This window comes from Dreissena polymorpha, chromosome 10 (assembly GCF_020536995.1).
Source record: "Dreissena polymorpha isolate Duluth1 chromosome 10, UMN_Dpol_1.0, whole genome shotgun sequence".
Lineage (NCBI taxonomy): Eukaryota > Metazoa > Mollusca > Bivalvia > Myida > Dreissenidae > Dreissena > Dreissena polymorpha.
This window is the reverse complement of record NC_068364.1, coordinates 18,190,177-18,214,256: the sequence shown is the minus strand read 5'-3', so window position 1 is coordinate 18,214,256 and position 24,080 is coordinate 18,190,177. Positions and strand designations below refer to the sequence as shown.

At 37.0% G+C, this 24,080-nt stretch overlaps 1 protein-coding gene across 1 annotated transcript; it reads right to left on the bottom strand.

The window, feature by feature from the left end:
- Positions 1 to 703: 703 nt before the first annotated feature.
- LOC127848951 (basic salivary proline-rich protein 1-like) lies at positions 704 to 23,448 on the bottom strand. The gene is made up of 8 exons (XM_052381676.1): positions 23,412 to 23,448; positions 20,816 to 20,903; positions 19,186 to 19,316; positions 14,402 to 14,452; positions 10,307 to 10,447; positions 8,971 to 9,036; positions 7,229 to 7,360; positions 704 to 6,708 (listed from the first exon to the last, which is right to left on the bottom strand). Exons 1-8 carry the CDS (start codon positions 23,446 to 23,448, stop codon positions 6,659 to 6,661), a joined length of 696 nt encoding a protein of 231 aa, XP_052237636.1. The 3' UTR covers positions 704 to 6,658.
- Positions 23,449 to 24,080: the final 632 nt, after the last annotated feature.

Sequence of the window (24,080 nt, the reverse complement as noted above, 5' to 3'; positions counted from 1 at the left end):
GTAAGAAAGGTCTCAAATTAAGTAAAACTTTCTAAGGGACTACAAACACGTCAAAATACGTATCTAAGTGGTAAAGGGCTATATAGCCTCCATACACATTTCATCATGGGACATACAAAAATTCAAAATGATTATAGGATCAATGGTCACAACAGTCGTATTGCTTGCCCCTACTGCTGACTTCACCTTGGATGAACCAATTACTACACATGCCTCTACAAGCGTGAATGAATACCGTCTGAAGGCAAAAGGTAAAGAAGGTCAAAATCACACACATGCATGTCAAACGTGTAACTTGACAACTTGCTTGACCATTCTATAACTGGAAAACAGACTGAAGGATGTTGAAATGAATTCCTTATCACAAAAGTCATTGCTGTGTGTTATAGCAGTGCTGTAGGAATGTTAACCCTTTGCATGCTGAAAATTTGTCTTCTGCTAAAATGTTGTCTGCTGAATTTCTAAAATTAGCATTTTCTTCGATTTTTTTCAAACAATAATATCAGAATAGCAAACAGTTTGGATCCTGATGAGACGCCACCTTCTGTGGCGTCTCATCTGGATCCAAACTGTTTGCAAAGGCCTTCAAAATTCAGTTCCAGCACTGAAAGGGTTAACCGACCTAAGGCATCAGTAAGAGATCATTACATCAACAGAAATGTATACTGAATCTTCGCAGAGGCTTTACGTCAACACAAACACATTGAGTTTAATATATGTATTATTTAAAAATATTGTACACGTACACATATAGCATTACAGAAATACAGTATTAACAAGACTATTGCCAAGCAATATATGTCCCCTTCCGGCTCCACCATTGTCAGATTATTTTTTTAATTTGTTGCATAGCAACCAGCTTTTTTGACATCGGAACAAAATGAAATGACGTGCATAATGTCCATATTGCCATCTATCCATGTTTCAAGTTTTATTAAAAAATATGAAGAACTTTTAAAATTATCGCAGGATCCAGAAAAGTGTGACAGACAGACTGACTGACAGACGGAGCGCAAACCATAAGTCCCCTCTGGTAAAACCGGAAGGGGACAAAAAGTGCACACACAAGTATAACACTGAATTCACATGAACAGACAGAACAATTTTATATACCAAAATTATTACAATAGAAGCAATAAAATACTTAAAGGGCACTAGACTTTATAAGTATGTTAAATAAATAGAGTACCTGTTTACAAAATAAGCAAATACCACGAAATGCAGGAGTATCTACTAGATAATTACATTTAAAATATTAAACAACACACTTTCTGAGAAAGCAGTAAAAAACTCACAAGGGGGTGAATCCTAAAAGCTCTGATTAAAAAACGTTAAATTCATTTACTAATAAACATGTACACATACTTTTTAACATTTAAATGAAGAAAGATTTTGTGTCATGACACTTTCTAGGCATTTTTGTTTTGTTTTTGGTCCAAGTAAATTATTTCCACCCATTCAGTTGTTGACTGTGTTGTTTTTATGCAATCAATTGATTTTTATTGAACAGAAAAAATGTAAAAACACCTTAGATGCCACTAAACAGTGATATTCGATTACTTACATTTAGTTCAATACCTCCAAAAATAGCATTATAAAATGTACCAGCAGCAGACGCCATTGGGACGGGACATGAAACATTAAATCCACATAAAAAGCGTGTTAATATCAACAAATAGTAAGCAATTCGATCACATGCCATACCCTGTTTCCCCATGTAATATTTTTATCTTAGACATGTGTAATATTATATACTTTTTAAGCGTTTTCATTGGCTTATTTTCGTTTGACCAATCGCATTTTGTTATTTTGCTGAATTGACGTTGCAACATCAAACGACGTCACGAAATGTAAACAACATTCGGGATTTATCATTATGTTTGGGTAAATATTTATTTAATTTGCTTATTAAAAAGCATGTGATAAAAAAGATCTGCCACTCGTCATTTCATACCATATTTGATTCAACTCATCCAGGAAATTCTTTAGTAAGCTCGCTAAAGGCTTGCTTACTTACAACATTCCTGAACTCGTTTAATAAAATATGGTATAAATACTGTAAATACATTATAAACAATCTATAGCTATGTAAATTTGATACAAGGGCTGTTTGTAAAACATGCATGCCCCCCATATGGGCTGTAAGTTGTAGTGGCAGCCATTGTGTGAATACGTTTTTTGGCACTGTGACCTTGACCTAGTGACATGAAGTTTCATGATCCTAGGCATTAGCGTTCTTGAGTTATCATCCAGAAACCATTTCACTATATCGGGTTATCATCTGCAAACCATTTTTCGAAGTTGAGTCACCATGACCTTGACCTTTGACCTAGTGACCTCAAAATCAATAGGGGTCATCTTCGAGTCATGATCAATGTACCTATGAAGTTTCATGATCATAGGCATAAGTGTTCTTGTGTTATCATCCGAAAACCATTTTACTGTTTCAGGTCGCCTTGACCTTTGGCCTAGTGACCTGAAAATCAATATCCGTCATCTGCTAGCTATCATCCAGAAACCATTTTATTATTTTGGGTCGCCTTGACCTTTGACCTAGTGACCTCAAAATCAATAGGGGTCATCTGCCAGTCATGATCAATGTACCTATGAAGTTTCATGATCATAGGCATAAGCGTTCTTGCGTTATAATCCGGAAACAATTTTACTATTTCGGGTCACCGTGACCTTGACCTTTGACCTAGTGACCTGAAAATCAATAGGGGTCATCTGCAGGTCATGATCAATGTACTTATGAAGTTTCATGATCCTAGGCATAAGCGTTCTTGAGTTATCATCCAGAAACCATTTTTACTTTTTCAGGTCACCGTGACCTAGATCTTTGACCTAGTGACCTCAAAATCAAAAGGGGTCATCTGCGAGTCATGATCAATGTACCTATGAAGTTTCATGATCCTAGGCCAAAGCGTTCTTCCGTAATCATCCAGAAACCATCTGGTGGAGGGACAGACATACGGACGAACCGACATGTGCAAAACAATATACCCCCTCTTCTTCGAAGGGGGGCATAAAAAGTATAACTTTATATTATAATATATATATATAATGCCCCACACCAAAATACAATGAAATTATGGATTTTGAGTTCCTTTGAAATAAGTTATACACATACCATGTGTTCACATCATTTGTTCACACAAACATCACAGATATTTTTAAGTACTACATTACAAACAATGAAAAATATCAACAGAGCTACATGTATGAAAGTAAAAAGATTTTGAACTCACTTTTAATGTTACAAAAAATACAGATTAACACATATAATATGCAAACTTATACAACTGTCTATGGTATACTGACAACAATATAACAGATATATGTAAGTAAGGATTTTACATTTGAATACAATGCATGAAAACATTAATAATGATAACATAGAAGTTAGCACTGATTATGTGGATCAGAGGTTTTGCCAGAACACCCCCAAATATATAACATTGTTGTTCTTTTATAACTATTATGCATAAACTTAGTACAGGTTCGTCATGTTATTTACAAAAACACAGGAATTCATGTTGTAAACGCATTTGTCAAACATCTGTAATGTTTCTGAATATGCCAGGTAAAGAAAGCAAATATTATGACATGCAAATACTTTTCTCCAATTAAGCTATTTCCGATTGAAGAAGTAAATGTGAAACTGAGCATTTCATATTCATCTTCTTGAAACAAGGTCTTTGCAACAACTAAAAGCTGCTTTGAAGGTGATATCGGTGGGTTGACAGATGTGTTTATGTGATTAGACCAATTAAAAGGCAAATAACTTTGAAGGCAAAATTTGATTAAAATATTTTTATACCAAATAAAGATTTATGTGGAGATTTTATGTACACATGGCAATTTAATGAAAACATCCAATAGTAATTCGGCATATTATAAGGTTCAAATACAGAAATAACAGCCATTTTTATTTCTTTAACCAATATTATAAGACTTAGGCCATTAAATAGGAAATCATTAATACAAATATTGACAGCATTTTTTTAAAGCAGACCTATGTACCTGTTTTTGCTACATAAGTGAAAACAAAATTCAGTTTCACTTGATATAGGTCACAACGACTGCTGGCCCAATAACACATGTTAGGAAACAGACAAAGCCACGTCAGTAGACAAAGGGCCATAATTCAGGTCTGGTTGCAGTGAAAGTTCCTGTCTTTACCATCATAAACACATTCAGGTCAAAAACTGGTAGCAGTCAAAGTTCCTTTCTATACCATCATAAACACATTGAGGTCAAAACATCTGGTCGCAGTCAAAGTTCCTTTCTATACCATCATAAACACATTGAGGTAAGTTAAATGCAAAAGTTTAAGCAAGAGTAGTTGAAAAGGAGTTGAAGACACACTCCTTATAATATATCGTAAAAAAGACATCTGAACAACAGAAAAGGTGTAATAAGCAAATTTATATGAGTGAATACATCATTGTGCTCGCAAATTATCATACAGAAATTATTTGTAAAATACAAAAATATAGAAGGAAAATAGGACCAGGCACTGATGACAATTTTTCGGCCTCACCGTTATACAGGTGCAATAATAGCTATATCCCTGAACTGCTTTAGATTTTTTTAAATATCATATTTTTAATCTTATAAAAATTTAAATCCTGAAAAAAAAAATCGAAAACAAGAACTCACTAGAAGCAACAAATAAAATTGCTTTGTATAAAATGTTAACCGCAGTTTTATTATTAAACCACTTAGAATGATACAGTTTTGCAGACATTTTTGTTGAAATACATACACAAAATACAACAATATAACATGTTGTTGGCAATGCTTATTTTCAAGCATGATTTTCAAACATATAAAAAATAAATGTGTACAAATATAATTTTTCAAAAATTTACTTGATTGTAAACATTGTAAAATGATTTATTTGAAAAAGTGAAAAACACAAATTCATGAAATACATTTGTATAAAGATTGTTTCTCAAGAAAAAAGCTCACAACACTTACACAATAAATTTTGAAACAAGACTATTGCCAAGCAATATAGTACCCTACTGGCTCTACCATTGTCAGAAATTCAACCATTTTTAGAATTTTTGTTGTTGCCATAGCAACCAGAATTTTTGATGTATGAACAAAATGAAATGACGTGCATAATGTCCATATTGCCATCTATCCATGTTTCAAGTTTCATGAAAAAATATTAATAACTTTTAAAGTTATCGCAGGATCCACAAAACCACCATTTTCAGCAGTAATTCTAGTCTATTTGTTGCCATAGCAACCAGAATTTTTGACGTAGGAACAAAATGAAATGACGTGCATATTGTCCATATTGCCATCTATCCATGTTTCAAGTTTCATGAAAAAAAAAAAGAACTTTTAAAAATTATCGCAGGATCCAGAAAAGTGTGACTGACTGACTGACTGACTGACTTACTGACTGACTGACAGACAGAGCGCAAACCATAAGTCCCCTCCGGTAAAACCAGTAGGGGACAAAAACATGAAAACAAAAACACATGTTCTCCCTTTAAATTCAGGTTTAATTGCCAGTAAAAAAGTAATATTAATGCCAGTAAAAAAGTAATAAATGACAAAAGATAACGGGCTATAAATCTAGGTTCCATTACCAGAAATTGTTTTGATATAAAAAAAAAGCCAAAATATTGATTGGAGGGAATTATGACACAGAAATGTCACTGATTGATTGACATTGTACATATGATATTGCCAAATAATCTGACTGCCTAAACCCTTTCCACTCAAAAGTGCATTAACCCTTTGCATGCTGGGAAATTTGTTGTCTGCTAAAATGTTGTCTGCTGAATTTCTAAAATTAGCATTTTCTATGATTTTTTTCAAAGAATACTATCAGAATAGCAAACAGTTTGGATCCTGATGAGACGCCACGTTCTGTGGCGTCTCATCTGAATCCAAACTGTTTGCAAAGGCCTTCAAAATTCGGTTCCAGCACTGAAGGAGTTAAAAATGTCTATATGCAACCAGCAGACAGTTCAGGCTTTATACTGTTTGCTTCTCATCAATATCTTAGGGTTGAAACATTTATGAAGACTTTGTCTCTTTCCCACTCAGTAGCAAAGTGAAAATGGCTCTTGCAACCAACATAAAACCAGAACAGTCTGCGAGTAACTTGGAGTCTGGTCAGGTTTTATGCTGTTTGCTGCTCATCAGTATTTAAGGGTAAAAAAAAACCTTAAAATTTGAATCTATTAAAAAAAGTCTTTCATTTAATTTAATTTTCTAAGGGACTACAACCCAGTCAAAAAGGGTGGTAAAGGGTTACAACTTCAATCTAGTCAGCAAAGTGCGTATCTGAGTGGTAAAGGGTTACAACTTCAATCTAGTCAGCAAAGTGCGTATCTGAGTGGTAAAGGGTTACAACTTCAATCTTGTCAGCAAAGTGTGTATCTGAGTGGTAAAGGGTTACAACTTCAATCTAGTCAGCAAAGTGTGTATCTGAGTGGTAAAGGGTTACAACTTCAATCTAGTCAGCAAAGTGCATATCTGAGTGGTAAAGGGTTACAACTTCAATCTAGTCAACAAAGTGCATATCTGAGTGGTAAAGGGTTACAACTTCAATCTAGTCAGCAAAGTGCGTATCTGAGTGGTAAAGGAATTCAAGTACGGTGGTTGTTGCAGGTAGGCTCCGTGAAGTGGATTACCCAGAATACGGTGGGGGCGGAGCATTGGGGTACTGCTGGTTGACACCTGAAATGAAAACGTTGGCTTAAATTATTTAAAGGCGTAAAGAAGGTTGTTTGGTTACACTTTTCAAACCACCCCTAGTTATTTAAAGAACTATATAGAGGATATATGAGCCTTGTTCTGGAAGTACTGGATTTAATGCACGTGTGTAAAGTGCAGTGCCATATTAGCCTGCACAGTCTCCACAAGCGTATCAGTGATGACACTTTCCGCCTTAACTGGATTTTCCCTACGAAAAGAATTCCTTTAAACAGAACAAACAATAAAAGCGGAAAGTGTCATCATCCACCAAATCATCATCAGCACAAATGTAGTTTTCATCGATATCATCCCCATCATCGTCTTCTTCTTTTGCTCCTTCTTCTTTGTTCTCAAAATCGTCATCATAACCATCATCATCCACTTTACCAATATCAGCAACAATGATCTTCCTTATCAACACCATTGTCACTATCATCATAAACACCATAACCAACTTCAACAACTTCATCACCGTTTTTAAATGAGGCTATAATCAAAATACCTTGCTGGTCATAGCCCATCCCCATGGGTGGGGGTGGATAGCTGGCCCCAGGGGGTGGGGCAGGGTAGCTGTAGGGCTGGAAGGGGGCGGGGCCAGAAACCTCACCCTCAGGCAGTGCAGATTTTCCCATGTCTGAAATCAATGTAAGACTTAAAATACTGTCAACTTAACTGATACACGCATCTTTTTTTTAAATGGAGATTTAAAACAAAATATAAAATAGAGATTACAAACATTATTTATATTTGGGTGTGTACAGTGAAAAATGGTTTAATGCATATGCGGAAAGTGTCGTCCCAGATTAGCCTGTGCAGTATGCACAGGCTTATTACGGACAACAATTTCCGCTTTAATAATATTCTCTTTTCAAAGAAAGTCTCTTAGCAAACATCCATTTTTGACGGAAAGTATTGTCCCTGATTAGCCTGTGCATACTGCACAGGCTAATATGGGACAACACTATATGCACATGTCTAAAACTCCATTTCCACAGATTGCAGCTCATTTAAATGAGAAGATCCTGTTGACGTTGACCCTTGTCATAATGTGATGCAAACAAACCTGCTGCTACGGGCATGTTTGTACCTGAAAGTCTTCACTATCAACACATCCAACTCTGTTGAGATTTTAGGGGGTAAAATTTTGAGAAAAAAGTTGGCCCCATTCTCAATATAAATAAAGTTTATATTTTCCCACATGACTGTCCAAAATGTCTAGTTAAAGTTAAACATTGTTTCAATTTTCTTGTTGAATAATTTGAAACTAAAGTTAATCTCCCTACCATTTAAGTTTTTTAAAAGCTTGTATTTAAGTTTAACTTCAGAAAACATTGAGACTACATTAACCCTTTCCCACTCAGAATCAAAGCGAAAATGTCTATGAGAAACAGCATAAAACCAGAACAGCCTGCGAGTAACTCGCAGTCTATTCAGGTTTTATGCTGTTTGCTGCTCATCAGTATGTAAGGGTTGGAAATGAAGCATTTAAAACTCGAATCTAGTAAGAAAGGTCTTTAATTAAATTCAGCTTTCCAAGGGACCATTAATGCGTCAAAATACGTATCAAAGTGGAAAAGGGTTAAAATTTGTGTAGTATTTACATCTCAGCCATTATCAAACCTTCCCAAGCCACCATTAAAGGTGATAAACCCAGCCCACTTCAAACCTTCCCAACCCACCATTTAAGGTGATAAACCCAGCCCACTTCAAACCTTCCCAAGCCACCTTTTAAGGTGATAAACCCAGCCCACTTCAAACCTTCCCAAGCCACCATTTAAGGTGATAAACCCAGCCCACTTCAAACCTTCCCAAGCCACCATTTCAAGTGATAAAGCCAGCCCACTTGAATCACTGATAGACTATATTGCACACTTGGGTTTAAAGCTTTATACTGAATGTCTGATATAAAACAAGCACCAAAATTTGCAAGACCATGCAAGTCACTTTCTTGGAAAACAGGACTTAAAGCATGTGCATAAAGTGTCGTCACAGGTCAGCCTATGCAGTCCTCACAGGCTGATTAGGGATGACACTTTCCACTTTTATTCAATTTATCATTTAAACAAATATCCAGTCCAGGCAGAAAGTGCTGTCTCTGAAAAGTTTGTGCAGACTGCACAAACTAGTCCTGGATGACACTTTACGCACATGCATAAATCCCAGTTTTACAAAATGAGGCTCAATTCTTCAAATGAAATCTGAAAACAGATACTCTTCATGAGAGTGGATATTAAGCCTAATTACCTTCAAATCCCACTGGTTTGTTTGGTGGTGGGTAAGCAGTGTAGCCGGGCTGGGAGTTAGCAGCATCTGATAAGAAAGTGAATATGAATATGAGCCTGAAAGGCCAAACGCCACTCACCTGAGATACAAAGGAACTGTCCTGCTTTGTGCCACCTTAAGATACATGTATCATTAGAACAAATGTTCTGACCAATTCATGAAATTTGAACTATAAATGTGACTTACGAGTGTTGACATGGTTATACTTTAGCCATATAAAGAAAAATGCCCCACCCCCTGGCGGCCATGCTTTTCAACAGAACTGAACCATGTTTTAACTTGTCCAAGATATCATTAAAAAAAATATTCTGACCAAGTTCAATAAAGACTTGACTATAAATGTGACTTCTAAAGTGTTAAAAGGGTTTACTAAAGCCATATAAGGAAAAATGCCCCGCCCCTTGGCGGCCATTCTTTTCAATAGAACTGAACCATTTTTTAACTTGTCCATAATTTCATTAAAAAAAATTCTTCTGACCAAGTTCAATAAAGACTGGTCTATAAATGTGACTTTTAGAGTCTTGACAAGGTTTTATTATAGCCATATAAAGAAAAATGCCCCACTCAGTAGAGGCCATGTTGATCAACAAACCATAACCATTTTACAACTCATTTTAGATATCATTGAAACAAATATTCTGACCAAGTTTCATGAAGATTGCAAAATAAATGTGGCCTCTCAAGTGTTAACAAGGTTTAACTAGAGCCATATGAGAAAAAGTGTCCCACCTCTGGTGGTCATGTTTTTCAGCCAACCAGAACCATTTTCGAACACAATTAAGATATCATTGGGACAAATCGTCTGACGAAGTTTCATGAAGATCGGACAATAAAATTGTGTCCACAAGAGTGTTAACAAGGCAAATGTTGACACTGCACACGGCACAACGGGCAAATGTTGACACTGCACACCGCACAACGGGCAAAAGGCGATCACAAAATCTCACTACGAGAACATTGTGCTGAGGTAAGTTAAAAATGTGTAAACAGTAAAAAAAGAGAAATGTTTGTCTGTCATCTGAAAGTATCATGAGTTGTAAGACATTTAACCCTTTCCGGCTCAGAAGCAAAATGAAAATTTCTATCTGAAACCAGCATAAAACCAGTACAACCTGCAAGGAACTCGCATTCTGTTCAGGTTTTCTGCTGTTTTCTGCTCATCAGTATCTAAGGGTTGTAAATAAAGCTTTTACAACTTAAATCTAGTAAAAAGTTCCATTATCTAATTTGGTTTTCTAACAGACTACAAACACTTCAAAGTGTGTATCTAAGTGGTAAAGGGTTAAGACCCACTTACAGTCATAGTTCTGTCCCTGTGCTATTCCATTGCCTTCTCCAAAGCCCGGGCCCGAGGGTGTGCCCATGAAACCCCCGGGGCCCGCAGGGGGCTGTGGTTGGTCAGTGTAAGAATTCAGGGGGATTGACCCTTCAACATAGCCTGTCAATAGCAGACAAGACGTAAGAATAAGTCCCAACAAAAGTTATAAAACAGCTTATGCACATTTAGATACTTTTTTATTTATAACTGCTAATGGAAATGATATTTTTTATTAAATGGTATAATATATATTAAAAACAAGAATATCAGTGAAACTGATGGATGCTCCCCAATGAAGCGCTTTGTCAATCTATGTGTTAATAACCACCTAAAAAAATCTATTATTAGCCTTGGTGACCTTGACATTGACCCCAGTGACCTCAAACCTCATCAAAAGGTAGAGGTCCATGCAAGGTACCTACATGGCAAATATGAAAGAGATCGGTAAAGAATTGAAGGTGCTATGAGAAACTGTAACAAATGTGTGACGAAAAAATCTATTATCAGCCTCGGTGACCTTGACCCCAGTGATCTCAAACCTCATCAAAAGGTAGAGGTCCATGCAAGGTACCTACATGGCAAATATGAAAGAGATCGGAAAAGAATTGAAGGTGCTATGAGAAACTGTAACAAAAGTGTGACGGAAAAATCTATTATTAGCCTTGGTGACCTTGACCTTGACCCCAGTGACCTCAAACCTCATCAAAAGGTAGAGGTCCATGCAAGGTACCTATATGGCAAATATGAAAGAGATCGGTAAAGAATTGAAGGTGCTATGAGAAACTGTAACAAAAGTGTGACGGAAAAAATCTGTTATTAGCCTCGGTGACCTTGACCCCAGTGACCTCAAACCTCATCAAAAGGTAGAGGTCAATGCAAGGTACCTACATGCCAAATATGAAAGAGATCGGTAAAGAATTGAAGGTGCTATGAGAAACTGTAACAAAAGTGTGATGGAAAAATCTATTATTAGCCTCGGTGACCTTGACCTTGACCCCAGTGACCTCAAACCTCATCAAAAGGTAGAGGTCCATGCAAGGTACCTACATGCCAAATATGAAAGAGATCGGTAATGAATTGAAAGTGCTATGAGAAAATGTAACAAAAGTGTGACGGAAGGAAGGAAGGAAGGAAGGAAGTAAGGAACTACAAACTGGCAACTAAATGCTAACCGAAAATATTTCTGGGAGCATAGTTATACTACTATCATAATATTTTTTTACTATAGGTAAGTACATCACAGTGCTCCATCCAGCTACAATGGAAGGGTTCAGCCTCTGACTCCCACCATGCCCTTGTTAACCCATATATGCCTAGTGGACTCTCCCATCCTTCTAAATTGGATCAATTTATTTCCAAAATTAGGGATGTCTAGTATATTTATTTCTATATTTAGAATATTTCTTACAGGAATTCCTTTAAGCAAACAGCGCAGACCCTGATGAGACGCCGCATCATGCCTTTTTTCTAGACGCTAGGCATTAATGGGTTAAGTCTGCACAATTAAGGGTACACGAAAATTGTATTTGTAATTTCAATCAATAGTCTCTAACTTATAAAACTAGTTATATTCTATGGATGGTAGAAATCTTAAGCTGACATACAATGAAATCACACCGTACAGTCAGTCCTTGTTACAAAATGTGCTTATAATGCAAAGACCCAGAACAAAACAGCTGTCATACAGAGGAAATATCAACAAATCTCTTGAAAATATTTTTTCACCATAAATTATATTCTAGGTCAAACGATAGAAAGTAATATTGGACAGTGGACACTGAAAATTGTTATTCTTAAATAACAAAACTACTAAGTGTATTACAAAACAAGAGCTGTGTTCGTGAAACACAATGCCCCCTACTGCGCTGCTTTGAAGCCATATATTTTACCTTTGACCTTGAGGGATGACCTTGACCTTTCACCACTCAAAATGTTTAGCTCCATGAGATATGCATGCATGCCAAATATGGAGTTGCTATCTTCAATATTGCAAAATTTGACCTTTGACCTTGACCTTGAAGGATGACCTTGACTTTGACCTTTCACCACTCAAAATGTGCAGCTTCATGTGATACACATGCATGCCAAATATCAAGTTGATATCTTCAATATTGCAAAAGTTGACCTTTGACCTTGACCTTACAGGATGACCTTGACCTTTCACCACTCAAAATGTGCAGCTCCATGAGATACCCATGCATGCCAAATATCAAGTTGCTATCTTCAATATTGCAAAATTTGACCTTTGACCTTGACCTTGAAGGATGACCTTGACCTTTCACCACTCAAAATGTGCAGCTCCATGAGATATGCATGAATGCCAAATATAAAGTTGCTATTTTCAATATTGCAAAATTTGACCTTTGACCTTGACCTTGAAGGATGACCTTGACCTTTCACCACTCAAAATGTGCAGCTCCATGAGATACACATGCATGCCAAATATCAAGTTACTATCTTCAATATTGCAAAATTTGACCTTTGACCTTGATCTTTCACATTGAAGGATGACCTTCACCTTTCACCACTCAAAATGTTCAGCTCCTTGAGATACACATGCATACCAAATATGAAGGTTATATCTCAAGGGACATAGAAGTTATGAACATTTTTAGAAACCTAAACGCAGATTTCGAAACCTAAACGTGGACCCTAAGTTCAAGGTCAAGGTCACAGGGGTAAAAATTTGTGTGCGTATGGAAAGGCCTTGTCCATATACACATGCATACCAAATATGAAGGTTATATCTCAAGGGACATAGAAGTTATGAGCATTTTTCGAAACCTAAACGCAGATTTCGAAACCAAAACGCGGACCCTAAGTTCAAGGTTAAGGTCACAGGGGTAAAATATTTTGTGCGTATGGAGAGGCCTTGTCCATATCCACATGCATACCAAATATGAAGGTTATATCTCAAGGGACATAGAAGTTATGAGCATTTTTCGAAACCTAAACACAGATTTCGAAACCTAAACGCGGACCCCAAGTTCAAGGTCAAGGTCACAGGGGTAAACATTTTTGTGCGTATGGAAAGGCCTTGTCCATATACACATGCATACCAAATATGAAGGTTATATCTCAAGGGACATAGAAGTTATGAGTATTTTTCGAAACCTAAACGCAAAGTGTGACGGAAAGACAGACGCACAGACAGACGGACAGTCCGATCACTATATGCCACCTTTTCTTCAAAAAGGGCACATAAAAACATTAAGGACAAAATTAGTATTGCAGAGGCTTGTGGCTTCTATTAATTGATCTTGGGGTCGCTGCTTTGATCCAGTCAGTGAGTGTTCCCAAGACCTTTCCCAAAGACAGAAATAACTGGTTTTACCCAGGAAACTGCCTTGAGTTTCTTAACAAATTTAAGGCTATCAATGCCATTCAAACTTACTTCTTGTAAATATTTCAACAAAAGTTGTCTATATGGAATAAGAATGATCGGTCAAACTTATTATAACATGTATATGCTGTACATAAAAATGTTCCTTTTTAAGTATATTCTTTATTTGAAGTAACATTGAGAGCTCATTTAGACCTGTCCCTCTCAGACACAAAGTGAAAAAAAAGCTAACTGCAACAATAATAGAACCAGAACAGCCTCAAGTAACTCACAGTCTGTTCAGGTTTTATGCTGTTTGCTGCTCATCAGCATCTTAGTTTTGGAAATGAAGCCTTTAAAACTTGAATCTAGTTATGAAAGTCTTAAGTTAATTTTTTTTTCTAAGGACTACAAACAAGTCAAAGTGTGTATCTGAGTGGTTAATGGAATTTCTTCGGGGTTTGAGTACCCGAGTGACCAAAATGTGGACCAACTGGGGGTGATGAGAATATGGGCCTCTTTCTTGGAAGACAGGGCTTAATGCACGTGCATAAAGTGTCGTCTCAGATACGCCTGTGCAGTCCATACAGGCTTATCAGGGACAACACTTTCCGCTTTTATGGTATCTTTGTTAAAAGGAAGTCGCTTCAAAGTGAACAAATAGTTAGTGTCTCCCTGTTAAGCTTGAGCAGAATGCACAGGCTTATCAGGGACAACAATTAACGCACATGCACTAATACCAGTTTGCATACCTTGATGACCATAGGGTTGACCAACTGGAGGTGGCTGAGAGTACGTGGCAGCTGCAAGGGTTAGATAAGCAGAAATATAACAGGTTATGTTATAGTAAGAGTAGGAGCATTGTTTTGAGAAAACTGGTTTGAAGCCATGTGCGTTAAGTGTCAACCGAGAATAGCCTGTGCAGTCAACACAGGCTAATCAGAGATGACACTTTCTGCCTAAAGTAGATTTTCCCTAAGAAGAGACTTCCTTGGAATGAAAAAACCCTAGCAGAAATTGTTGTCCCGGATTAGCCTGTGGGGACTGCACAGGCTTATCTTTGACTACACTTTAAGCACATGCAATAAGCTCAGTTTTCCAACACGAGACTCATATATAAAGTAGGGGCCCATTTTTAGAAAGCATCTTACGATATTACTGCATAAAGGTTAATCAGGGGCCCATTCCTATAAAACATCTTATGATATTACTAGTCATCAAGGTAAATCAGTGAATTTGAGTGAAAGTACACAATTAAGAAACACTGAAATCAATCTTTCAAAATACTTGCAACCACATACAAATTTAAACTTATGTTAACAAGTTTATAAATTTTTAAGCGTAAACAAATTAGTATTGATACTTACAATTTTACTCATTTGTGCTAGTCCAATTGATTTTTTTAATCATTGTATGCCAAGTTATCATAAGATGCTTTAGGAATATTGGCCATTAAGAATGGATTATAAGCAAACTTATTATACATGAAAAGCATACATAGTACAAAGAGTAATCTTATACTATTCAAAGGGCATACATCTTGTATTAAATCTATAGGTAGCATCTGATTGAATAAACCAGGTATGCAGTATTGCAATGCAGTCATGAATTTCTTAAAAAGACTGAAATAGCATTAAAAACAAAACTGGACAGTTATGTCGTCAGTATTTCAAACAAAACTAGACAGTTATGTCTTCTGTATTTCAAACAAAACTGGACAGTTATGTCTTCAGTATTTGAAACAAAACTGGACAGTTATGTCTTCAGTATTTCAAACAAAACTGGACAGTAATGTCTTCAGTATTTCAAACAAAACTGTTCATTAGGTCTTGAGTATTTCAAACAAAACTGGACAGTAACTTCTTGAGTATTTCAAATAAAACTGGACAGTTATGTCTTCAGTATTTCAAACAAAAATGTACATAAGGTCTCGAGTATTTCAAACAAAACTGGACAGTTACGTCTTGAATATTTCAAACAAAACTGGACAGTTACATGTATGTCTTTGCTAATAACTCTTTGTGGTAAGAACTGAATATTTCTGATTTACCTTCCATCCACTTGATTGCAAGCATATTAAAAAAACTATTCTGCCTCACTCTGTGAAAAGGAGGTTTAATGCATGTGCGTAGAGTGTTCCAGATTAGCCTGTGCAGTCTGAACTGTCTAATCAGGAATGACTCTTTCTTGTGTTATTAAAATTTTTGTTTAAAGGAAGACTCTTCTTGACAAAAATCCAGTTCAGGCAGAAAGTGTTGTCCCTGATTAGCCTATGCGGACTGCACAGGCTAATTTGGAACACTTAATGCACATGCATTAAACCCCATTTTTGCAGAGCACAACCCAATTGTGTTCTTTAATCTGGTGACCTTGACACACATTACCGATGTTAAGACGTAGCCAAGTCATCGTCAAGATAAAGTCTTTAATTGTGCTTCTCAAGTGGTAACAAGGTGTTTCTTAGATTTTACCTATTGTCCAAATTTTCGATGCAACTGAAATACATCGAAATGGCCTAGAAAGTGTAAAAAATAAACATTCTGACCAAGTTTCTAGATTGGACGAACGAGCTGAAAGTTGACACAACATGATTCATTATAACAGTAGACAAGCAAAGACTAAACACAAAAGCTCACCATGAGCTCATAGAAGCATTCACTTCGACAAACAAGATAACCTTTCTTTAAAAAGTTACTGCTTTTTACAAATGCTGACTTTGAAACAGTTATATTGCATGGGGTTGCAATCATAGAAACATTTCGTGTCAACTTTGGTGTTGAAACAGAATGGCTTGTACTGTTGGGAGGGTTGGTATGGAAACCAGTTGGTTAGTGTTTAGAAAAGGTTTTATCTAGCCAGATGTGCTTTGAAAACCCAAACTACAAGCTGTATTTGGTGTATGAATTATTTGATTTCAACAAAGTGCGAGTTGTGATAGGATAAAAGTGTATTAAATCAACATGTACGTGAACCCAATGACCATATTTTCCTGACTATAAGACAAAACTTTTTGTCCAGTTTCGTGCATCTAACATTGTGAAGATTCTTATTGTTGAACAAAATAGAAACTAGAGCTTTGTCACAGGCGTGACGTTTACCCCCACATGCCGCATTGACACAGACTATTTTGCATGCTGTCTTCACAAAACAAGAGAATCTAATTTATGGCGATAATTAAGAATTATTATGCCATTGTCATTTATAGCGATTTTGACCTTTGAACTCTTGAATTCTTTCACATGACACGCCGTCCAATGACTGTGAACAAAATAAATGTACAGAGTCATTTTAAAATCTCACAATGAATGACATACTTATGGCCCAGACAAGATCATTTATTGCCATTTTTGACCTTTGAACTAAAAGTTTGACCTTGGAGATATTTTGACCTTTGAACTCCAAGTAACAAATTATAACAAACTCATGAAAATACATATGTTGGTGTACCTTTTTACTATTTTTGTATAAACTTCTTGATATCAGTAAATGCATTTGATATCCAAATATGTACAGGTGAAACCAGATGGCTTGAAATTGTGGTTGGCTCATAGTGTCTTATAAGCACCAATACTTTAGTGCTAAATATTCATATTTGCTGTTGTTTGGCTAGAATTCAAGAGGGTCAAATAATCGGATAACTTAAACAGTTTATTTTGTCCCTGTCAAAATGTTCACACCTTCTTTTGTTGTTTTTTTGGCTTGAACTCGCTTTTAGTTCCATAAATGTTCTCATGGATTAGGAGTGATTTATTACCGGAAGTGGTACACTATAAACAAGAGCATGCACCGCATAACAGGTGCCACGCTCGGCTACGGGTGCAGTTTTGAATTAATGAAAGCTTGCCAGAATTTTTTAAATTTTTTTTAGAGGTCACAGTGACCTTGACCTTCGACCTAATGACCCCAAAATGGGTGTGGCGTGTAGAACTCATCAAGGTGCATCTACATATGAAGTTTCAAAGTTGTAGGTGGAAGCACTTTGATTTTAGAGCCAATGTTAAGGTTTTAGCACGATGCAGACGGCGGACTTCAGACGGCGATGTCGGATGGCAAGATGGCTATGACAATACCTCGGGTAAAATTGTTGCAAAATTATAATCGACTAATGTATTTATTGCTATAAATAAAATATGTCATCGACTCAATCGTTGATTGAATTGACCTGTTCACGGAAATGTGCTTCTTCTAATATACATTTATTTCATGATAGCATGATAGTTGTAAATGTATAACTGTTTATAAATATTTATAAAAAAAATATCTAGTAAATGTTTGTATCAATTCAGAAGCAGATAGAAATACGGAGTTTATGAAGTATGAAAAGTCTTCCACAGGATATGAAAATCTAATGCAGACTTATGTGTAAGTAAACAATTTATATAAGACATCGTTTGGCTCAAATTTTGGTAGGCTCTTACTTGTCGGTGCCCTGGATTTTGAGCCATCAGGTTTCAATTGTACTTCTTGATATCAAGAATTTGATTGTTTAATAAAAAGAAATGATTTTGTTATTTCCTAATATCAAATAATATTCAACATTTTACTTTTGGTTTAATGCATGTAGCGCAGTGCATTTCAACAAAATTATACAGGGAATAAATAGTAATGGACAATTTCAATAAATTAAAATTAACCCATTTATGCCTAGCATCTAGAAAAAAGGCCTTGGCAAACAGCGTAGACCCAGATGAGACGCCGCATGATGCGGCGTCTCATCAGGGTCTGCGCTGTTTGCTTAAAGGAATTTCTGAAAGAAATATTCTAAAATTTAATATAGAAATAAATATACTAGACATCCCTAATTTGGAAATAAATTGATCCAATTTAGAAGGATAGGAGAGTCCACTAGGCTTAAATGGGTTAAAATACACTGTACATTATCTCTATGCTGTACAGTCAACTTAGATCTTAAACCAAGCTTGAGTTTTTATTAAACATTTCATGGATCAACATGTGAATTTATACTTAAATATTTCAGCAGTTTATATGCGTCTTATAGTTATAATAATAATGGTACCATGTGTCTTATTTGTGGATGTAATTACACATAATGATGGATATATCTACAAATGCCATCTAAAGTAAAGGAATAACGGAAAAAAAATGAATAAATTTGTGGATGAAATTTGGAACGTTATGGAAAATAGGGTTAGCATCTAATCTAGCAATGAAACTAACAGGTAGGAAATAACTGTTTATATGTGTCTTGTTTTGTTAAAATTGGGCATAAGGCATGTGCATAAAGTGTCGTCCCAGATTAGCATGTGCGTAAAGTGTCGTCCCAGATTAGCATGTGTGTAAAGTGTCATCCCAGATTAGCCTTTGCAGTCTGTGCAGGCTAATCAGGGACGACACTTTCCGCCTAAATTTGATTTTTGCTAAGAAGAGACTTTCTTTAAACAAAAAATGTCATAAAAGCGGAAAGTGTCGTCCCTGATTAGCCTGCACAGACTGCACGTGCTAATCTGGGACGACACTTTACGCACATGCCCAGTTTTCTCAGAACAGGACTCGTATGAATAAAAGTATCACATACTATGCTGTTTCTGGATGACCGCCCCTTGCCTAGCTGCTCTTCTACGTCGCACAATGACGATGTAGATGATTGCTGCGACCACTATGCAGCCTACGATGACACCAACCACGATTCCAATGATATTGGCCTGTCTTAAACAGAACAAGACTTTTAATTGCAAACGTGTGTGTGTAAGTACAATTTTTTAAATATTTCAAATCAATTAATTTTAGATTGAGCAAATGAAAATAAACAAAAAATGTAAAAGCAGGACATAGGACAATAATCCCTATTCAATCTTAAGAGTCTGTCATTTCTCTTAGCGCTACTACAACACTTGCTGTAAACAGCCCCAAGTGATTGCTGCAAAATATTTTATAGTTATAAAAATTTGACAAATGTATAAAATGATTGGCTTTCTACGACAATCACACAACGTCCTTACATTGATCAAAGTATTCGGGGCAGAATAGTTTCTAAAGCAACTGAATCCCTAAATATACCATATGGCTGTGACATGCAATTTCAATCTGTTTATAGCCAAATATGACCTTGTACCACTAAGTGTAATCTTGACCTTTAAGGTATGGATGGTGGACATTCGTGCAAAGCTATTAACTCGAACTATCAGTGTTCTCCATAAAAATTTGATCAGCCAGTTATATTTTTATAGTAGCCAGCAACTAAGACAGCATTTTTTGTGCTGTTTTGAATTGACATTTTGGGGAAAAGCGTCAAGATTGTTAACATGAAAATTGACAGCTGCCAGGGATTCAAAAATTAACGTTCGTAAAATGAGCGTTGCAATAAGGGAATTAACTCAGTCATTCTTATATTTGATATTAAAAAGAGTTGTCTCATCAGTTCTTTTCCAGGTGTAGATATGGGTCCTTTAAACAGACCCATTCTCAAAGCAAAATGGGGGGAAAAAAAATCCCAATACCGTTAATAACTTAATTTCAATTGCATCTAACAGAGTGTAAATAAATAGATTTGTTATGATTGTGTTTTTACAATTTGAATTATTATAAAGGGTTCTATAAAATTAAATTTTCCCAAATCAGTAGACTTTCGAGACAATTCCAATGTGGACATTGCATTTTTTCCAAAATGGCCAGGAAAAGGCCTGCTTATACATTGTATGTTGCAGATGCTTATGACAAGAGTGTACACCTGGCTTTTTATATTTATCAAGGTGATCTAATTTTGATATGCACATGACCCAATTGGAACTCTGCCTTAAAATTGTAAGATAAACATTCTGACCAAATTTTATAAACATTTGAACATTTAACCAAATTTAATAAAGATTGAGTCATAATTATGGCCTTAAACTTCAAGATTGTCAGAAGTTCATGATAAGCCGGGGGCAGTAAGAATCGTGTTATAATTCTTAATTTATAAATGATAAAAACATGGCTTTTTTGCTTTCTTATAAAATGGCTGATTTGCACAAATGTCCAGAAGTTTGCAAGTCAAATTTTCAAAGTTATAAAAAGTTAACACCTATTTTTTCACAATTTTTAACAGTTAGCAGCTCTTTTTTTTTAATTTAGAAAATTTAGTGACTCAATTCTATTGCAAAATGCAAGGGCCAAGTCCCCTTCACAATGATGGGAAGAAAAGGCCCTGGAACACCCAAAGTTCATACCTGCGTTCTGCCGTGTACTCCAGATAGTCACAACACCTCTGCTCATCAGAGTCACCACAGCACTTGTCAACGAGTCCGTCATGTTGGTCTCGGGCAGATAAAGTACCCGAATGTGCTGTTCTTTAAGTTCACCTCATTGTAGCAAATTGTAGGCTCTGCAAAAATAAAATAATGAGCTCTGGAAAAAAGGGGCTTATTATCCCCATGCTTTTTGAAAAGCGTGGGGATATTGTGTTTATCTCCGCAGCCCGTCTGTCCGTCTGTCTGTCCGTCCTGGCCACTATCTCCTCCTACAATATAAGCACTAGAACCTTGAAACTTACACACATGGTAGCTATGAGCATATGTGCGACCCTGCACTATTTGGAATTTTTGATATGACCCCTGGGTCAAAAGTTATGGGGGTTGGGGCGGGGCCGGGTCAGAGATTTTCACTCATTTTTTTTAGGTTATTTTACAATAATTTCTTCATTTCTACACAGATTGTCTTCAAATTAATACCGAACCTCTCTTATGACAATATGGTCAATCTCAACTATGCATGGCCCCATTACCAACCCTGGGGCACCCCGCCCATATAGGCCATGCCCACCCAAAATTGCAGTTTTACTATAATTTCTTCATTTCTACACCGATTCACTTCAAATTGATACTGAACCTTTCTTATGACAATACGGTCAATCTCAGCTATGCATGGCCCCATTACCAACCCTGGGGCACCCCGCTCATATAGGCCATGCCCACCCAAAATTGCCTTTTACTATAATTTCTTCATTTCTACAATTTACTTCTAATTGATACTGAACTTCTCTTATGACAATACGGTCAATCTAACTATGCATGGCCCCATTACCAACCCTGGGGCACCCCTGGGTCAAACATGCGGTGACGGGAAATGCGTCGGCCTCTGCCGTGCCATTTCTAGTTATCCCCACGCTTTTTGAAAAAAAGGTGGGGATATTGTGGTTATCTCCGCCGTCCGTCCGTCCGTCCGTATCCGTCCGTCGGTTCCGGTCTGTCTGTCCGTCTCTTCTGTCTGTCCTTCCTTCCTGGCCATCTCCTCCTACACTAAAGCACTAGAACCTGAAACTTACACACATGGTAGCTATGAGCATATGTGCGACCCTGCACTATTTGGAATTTTGATCTGACCCCTGGGTCAAAAGTTATAGCGGTTGGGGTGGGGCCGCGTCAGAAATTATCACTCATTTTTTTAGGTTATTTTACATTTACTTCTTTATTTCTACACCGATTCACTTCAAATTGATACTGGACCTCTCTTATGACAATACGGTCAATCTCAACCAATGCATGGCCCCATTCCCAATCCTGGGGCGCCCCCGCCCACATAGGCCACACCCACCAAAATTTCCATTTACTATAATTTTTTCATTTCTACAACGGATTCACTTCAAATTGATACTGAACTTTTGTTATGACATTAGGGTCAATCTCAACTATGCATGGCCCCAATCCCAACCCTGGGGCGCCCCGCCCACATAGGCCACAAACCCACCAAAAATTCCATTTACTATAATTTTTTTCATTTCTACACGGATTCACTTCAAATTGATATGAACTTCTCTTATGACATTAGGGTCAATCTCAACTATGCATGGCCCCCATAACCAACCCTGGGGCCCCGCCCACATAGACCACACCCACCCAAAATTGCCTTTACTATAATTTCTTCATTTCTAACACCGATTCACTTCAAATTGATATTGAACTTCTCTTATGACAATACAGTCAATCTCAACTATGCATGGCCCCATTACCAACCCTGGGGCGCCCCGCCCACATAGACCACACCCACCCAAATTGCCTTTTACTATAATTTCTTCATTTCTACACCGATTCACTTCAATTGATACTGAACCTCTCTTATGACAATACGGTCAATCTCAACTATGCATGGACCCATTACCAACCCTGGGGCCCCGCCCACATAGACCACACCCACCCAAAATTGCCTTTTACTTAATTTCTTCATTCTACACGATTCACTTCAAATTGATACTGAACCTCTCTTATGACATACGGTCAATCTCACTATGCATGGCCCCATTACCAACCCTGGGGCCCTGCCCACATAGACCACACCACCCAAAATTGCCTTTTACTATAATTTCTTCTTTTCTACACGATTCACTTCAAATTGATACTGAACGTCTCTTATGACAATATGGTCAATCTCAACTATGCATGGCACAATTACCAACCCTGGGCGCCCTGCCCACATATGTCACACCCACCCAAAATTGCCTTTTACTATAAACTTCTTCATTTCTACACCAATTCACTTCTAATTGATGATGAACTTCTCTTATGACAATACGGTCAATCTCAGCTATGCATGGCCCCATTACCAACCCTGGGGCACACCTAGGTCAAACATTCGGCGTGGGGATACGCGGTCGGCCTCTGCCGCGCCATTTCTAGTTGCAACTGCGTTAAGTGTCGTCCCAGATAAGTATGTGCTGACTGCACAGGTTAATCAGGGACATCAAATTCCACTTTAATGGTATGAAGAAAATATGTGTCCATAGGGCACAGATGCCGGCTAATTCCACTTTTATCTCATAACTACACATACCTGAGAAAAACTCAACTGTTATCTGAAAGTCATGCATGTAGATTGACACTAGAACAAGAGATGTGTTTGTCAGAAACATAATCAAGTTGCTATCTTCAATAATGCAGAAGTTATTGCAAAACTTTAACCAAGGTTAAAGTTTTGGGACACACACAATTAATGAATTAATGACAGACAGACAGGCCAAAAACAATATGCCCCAGATCTTTCGATCCAGGGGCATAAAAATCTGTTAAATATCTAAAAAAAAGTCCTGAAAAGGAATGCTGGATGGACAGACATGCGGGACACATGGTCCGACTACTGTGTCCCACCATACTGTGGGCATAAAAAGGGACCATACCTCTGTCAGGGTACCGGTAGTAGAGACTTCTCTGCCTGTAGCTCGAGAGGCCATACACAGTCCCTATCGCTGCTGCAGTCTGCCATGACCCCTCGTATAGCTGGGTCCGCTGTAGTAGCGCACACGAACGCGTGTCGAACTGCTGAATAACAATTAAACATGAAATACGTTAATATCTTGGTAATAATCTGTTAGTGTATGACAGTGGCCTTTATATCAGGATTGTGAAATTACATGTATTGACCTATATAATATTACTGAGATATAACACACATAGAGATCTTCATTAAAAACCCAACTGAAATGGGGGAAAATAGTTAAAAGGG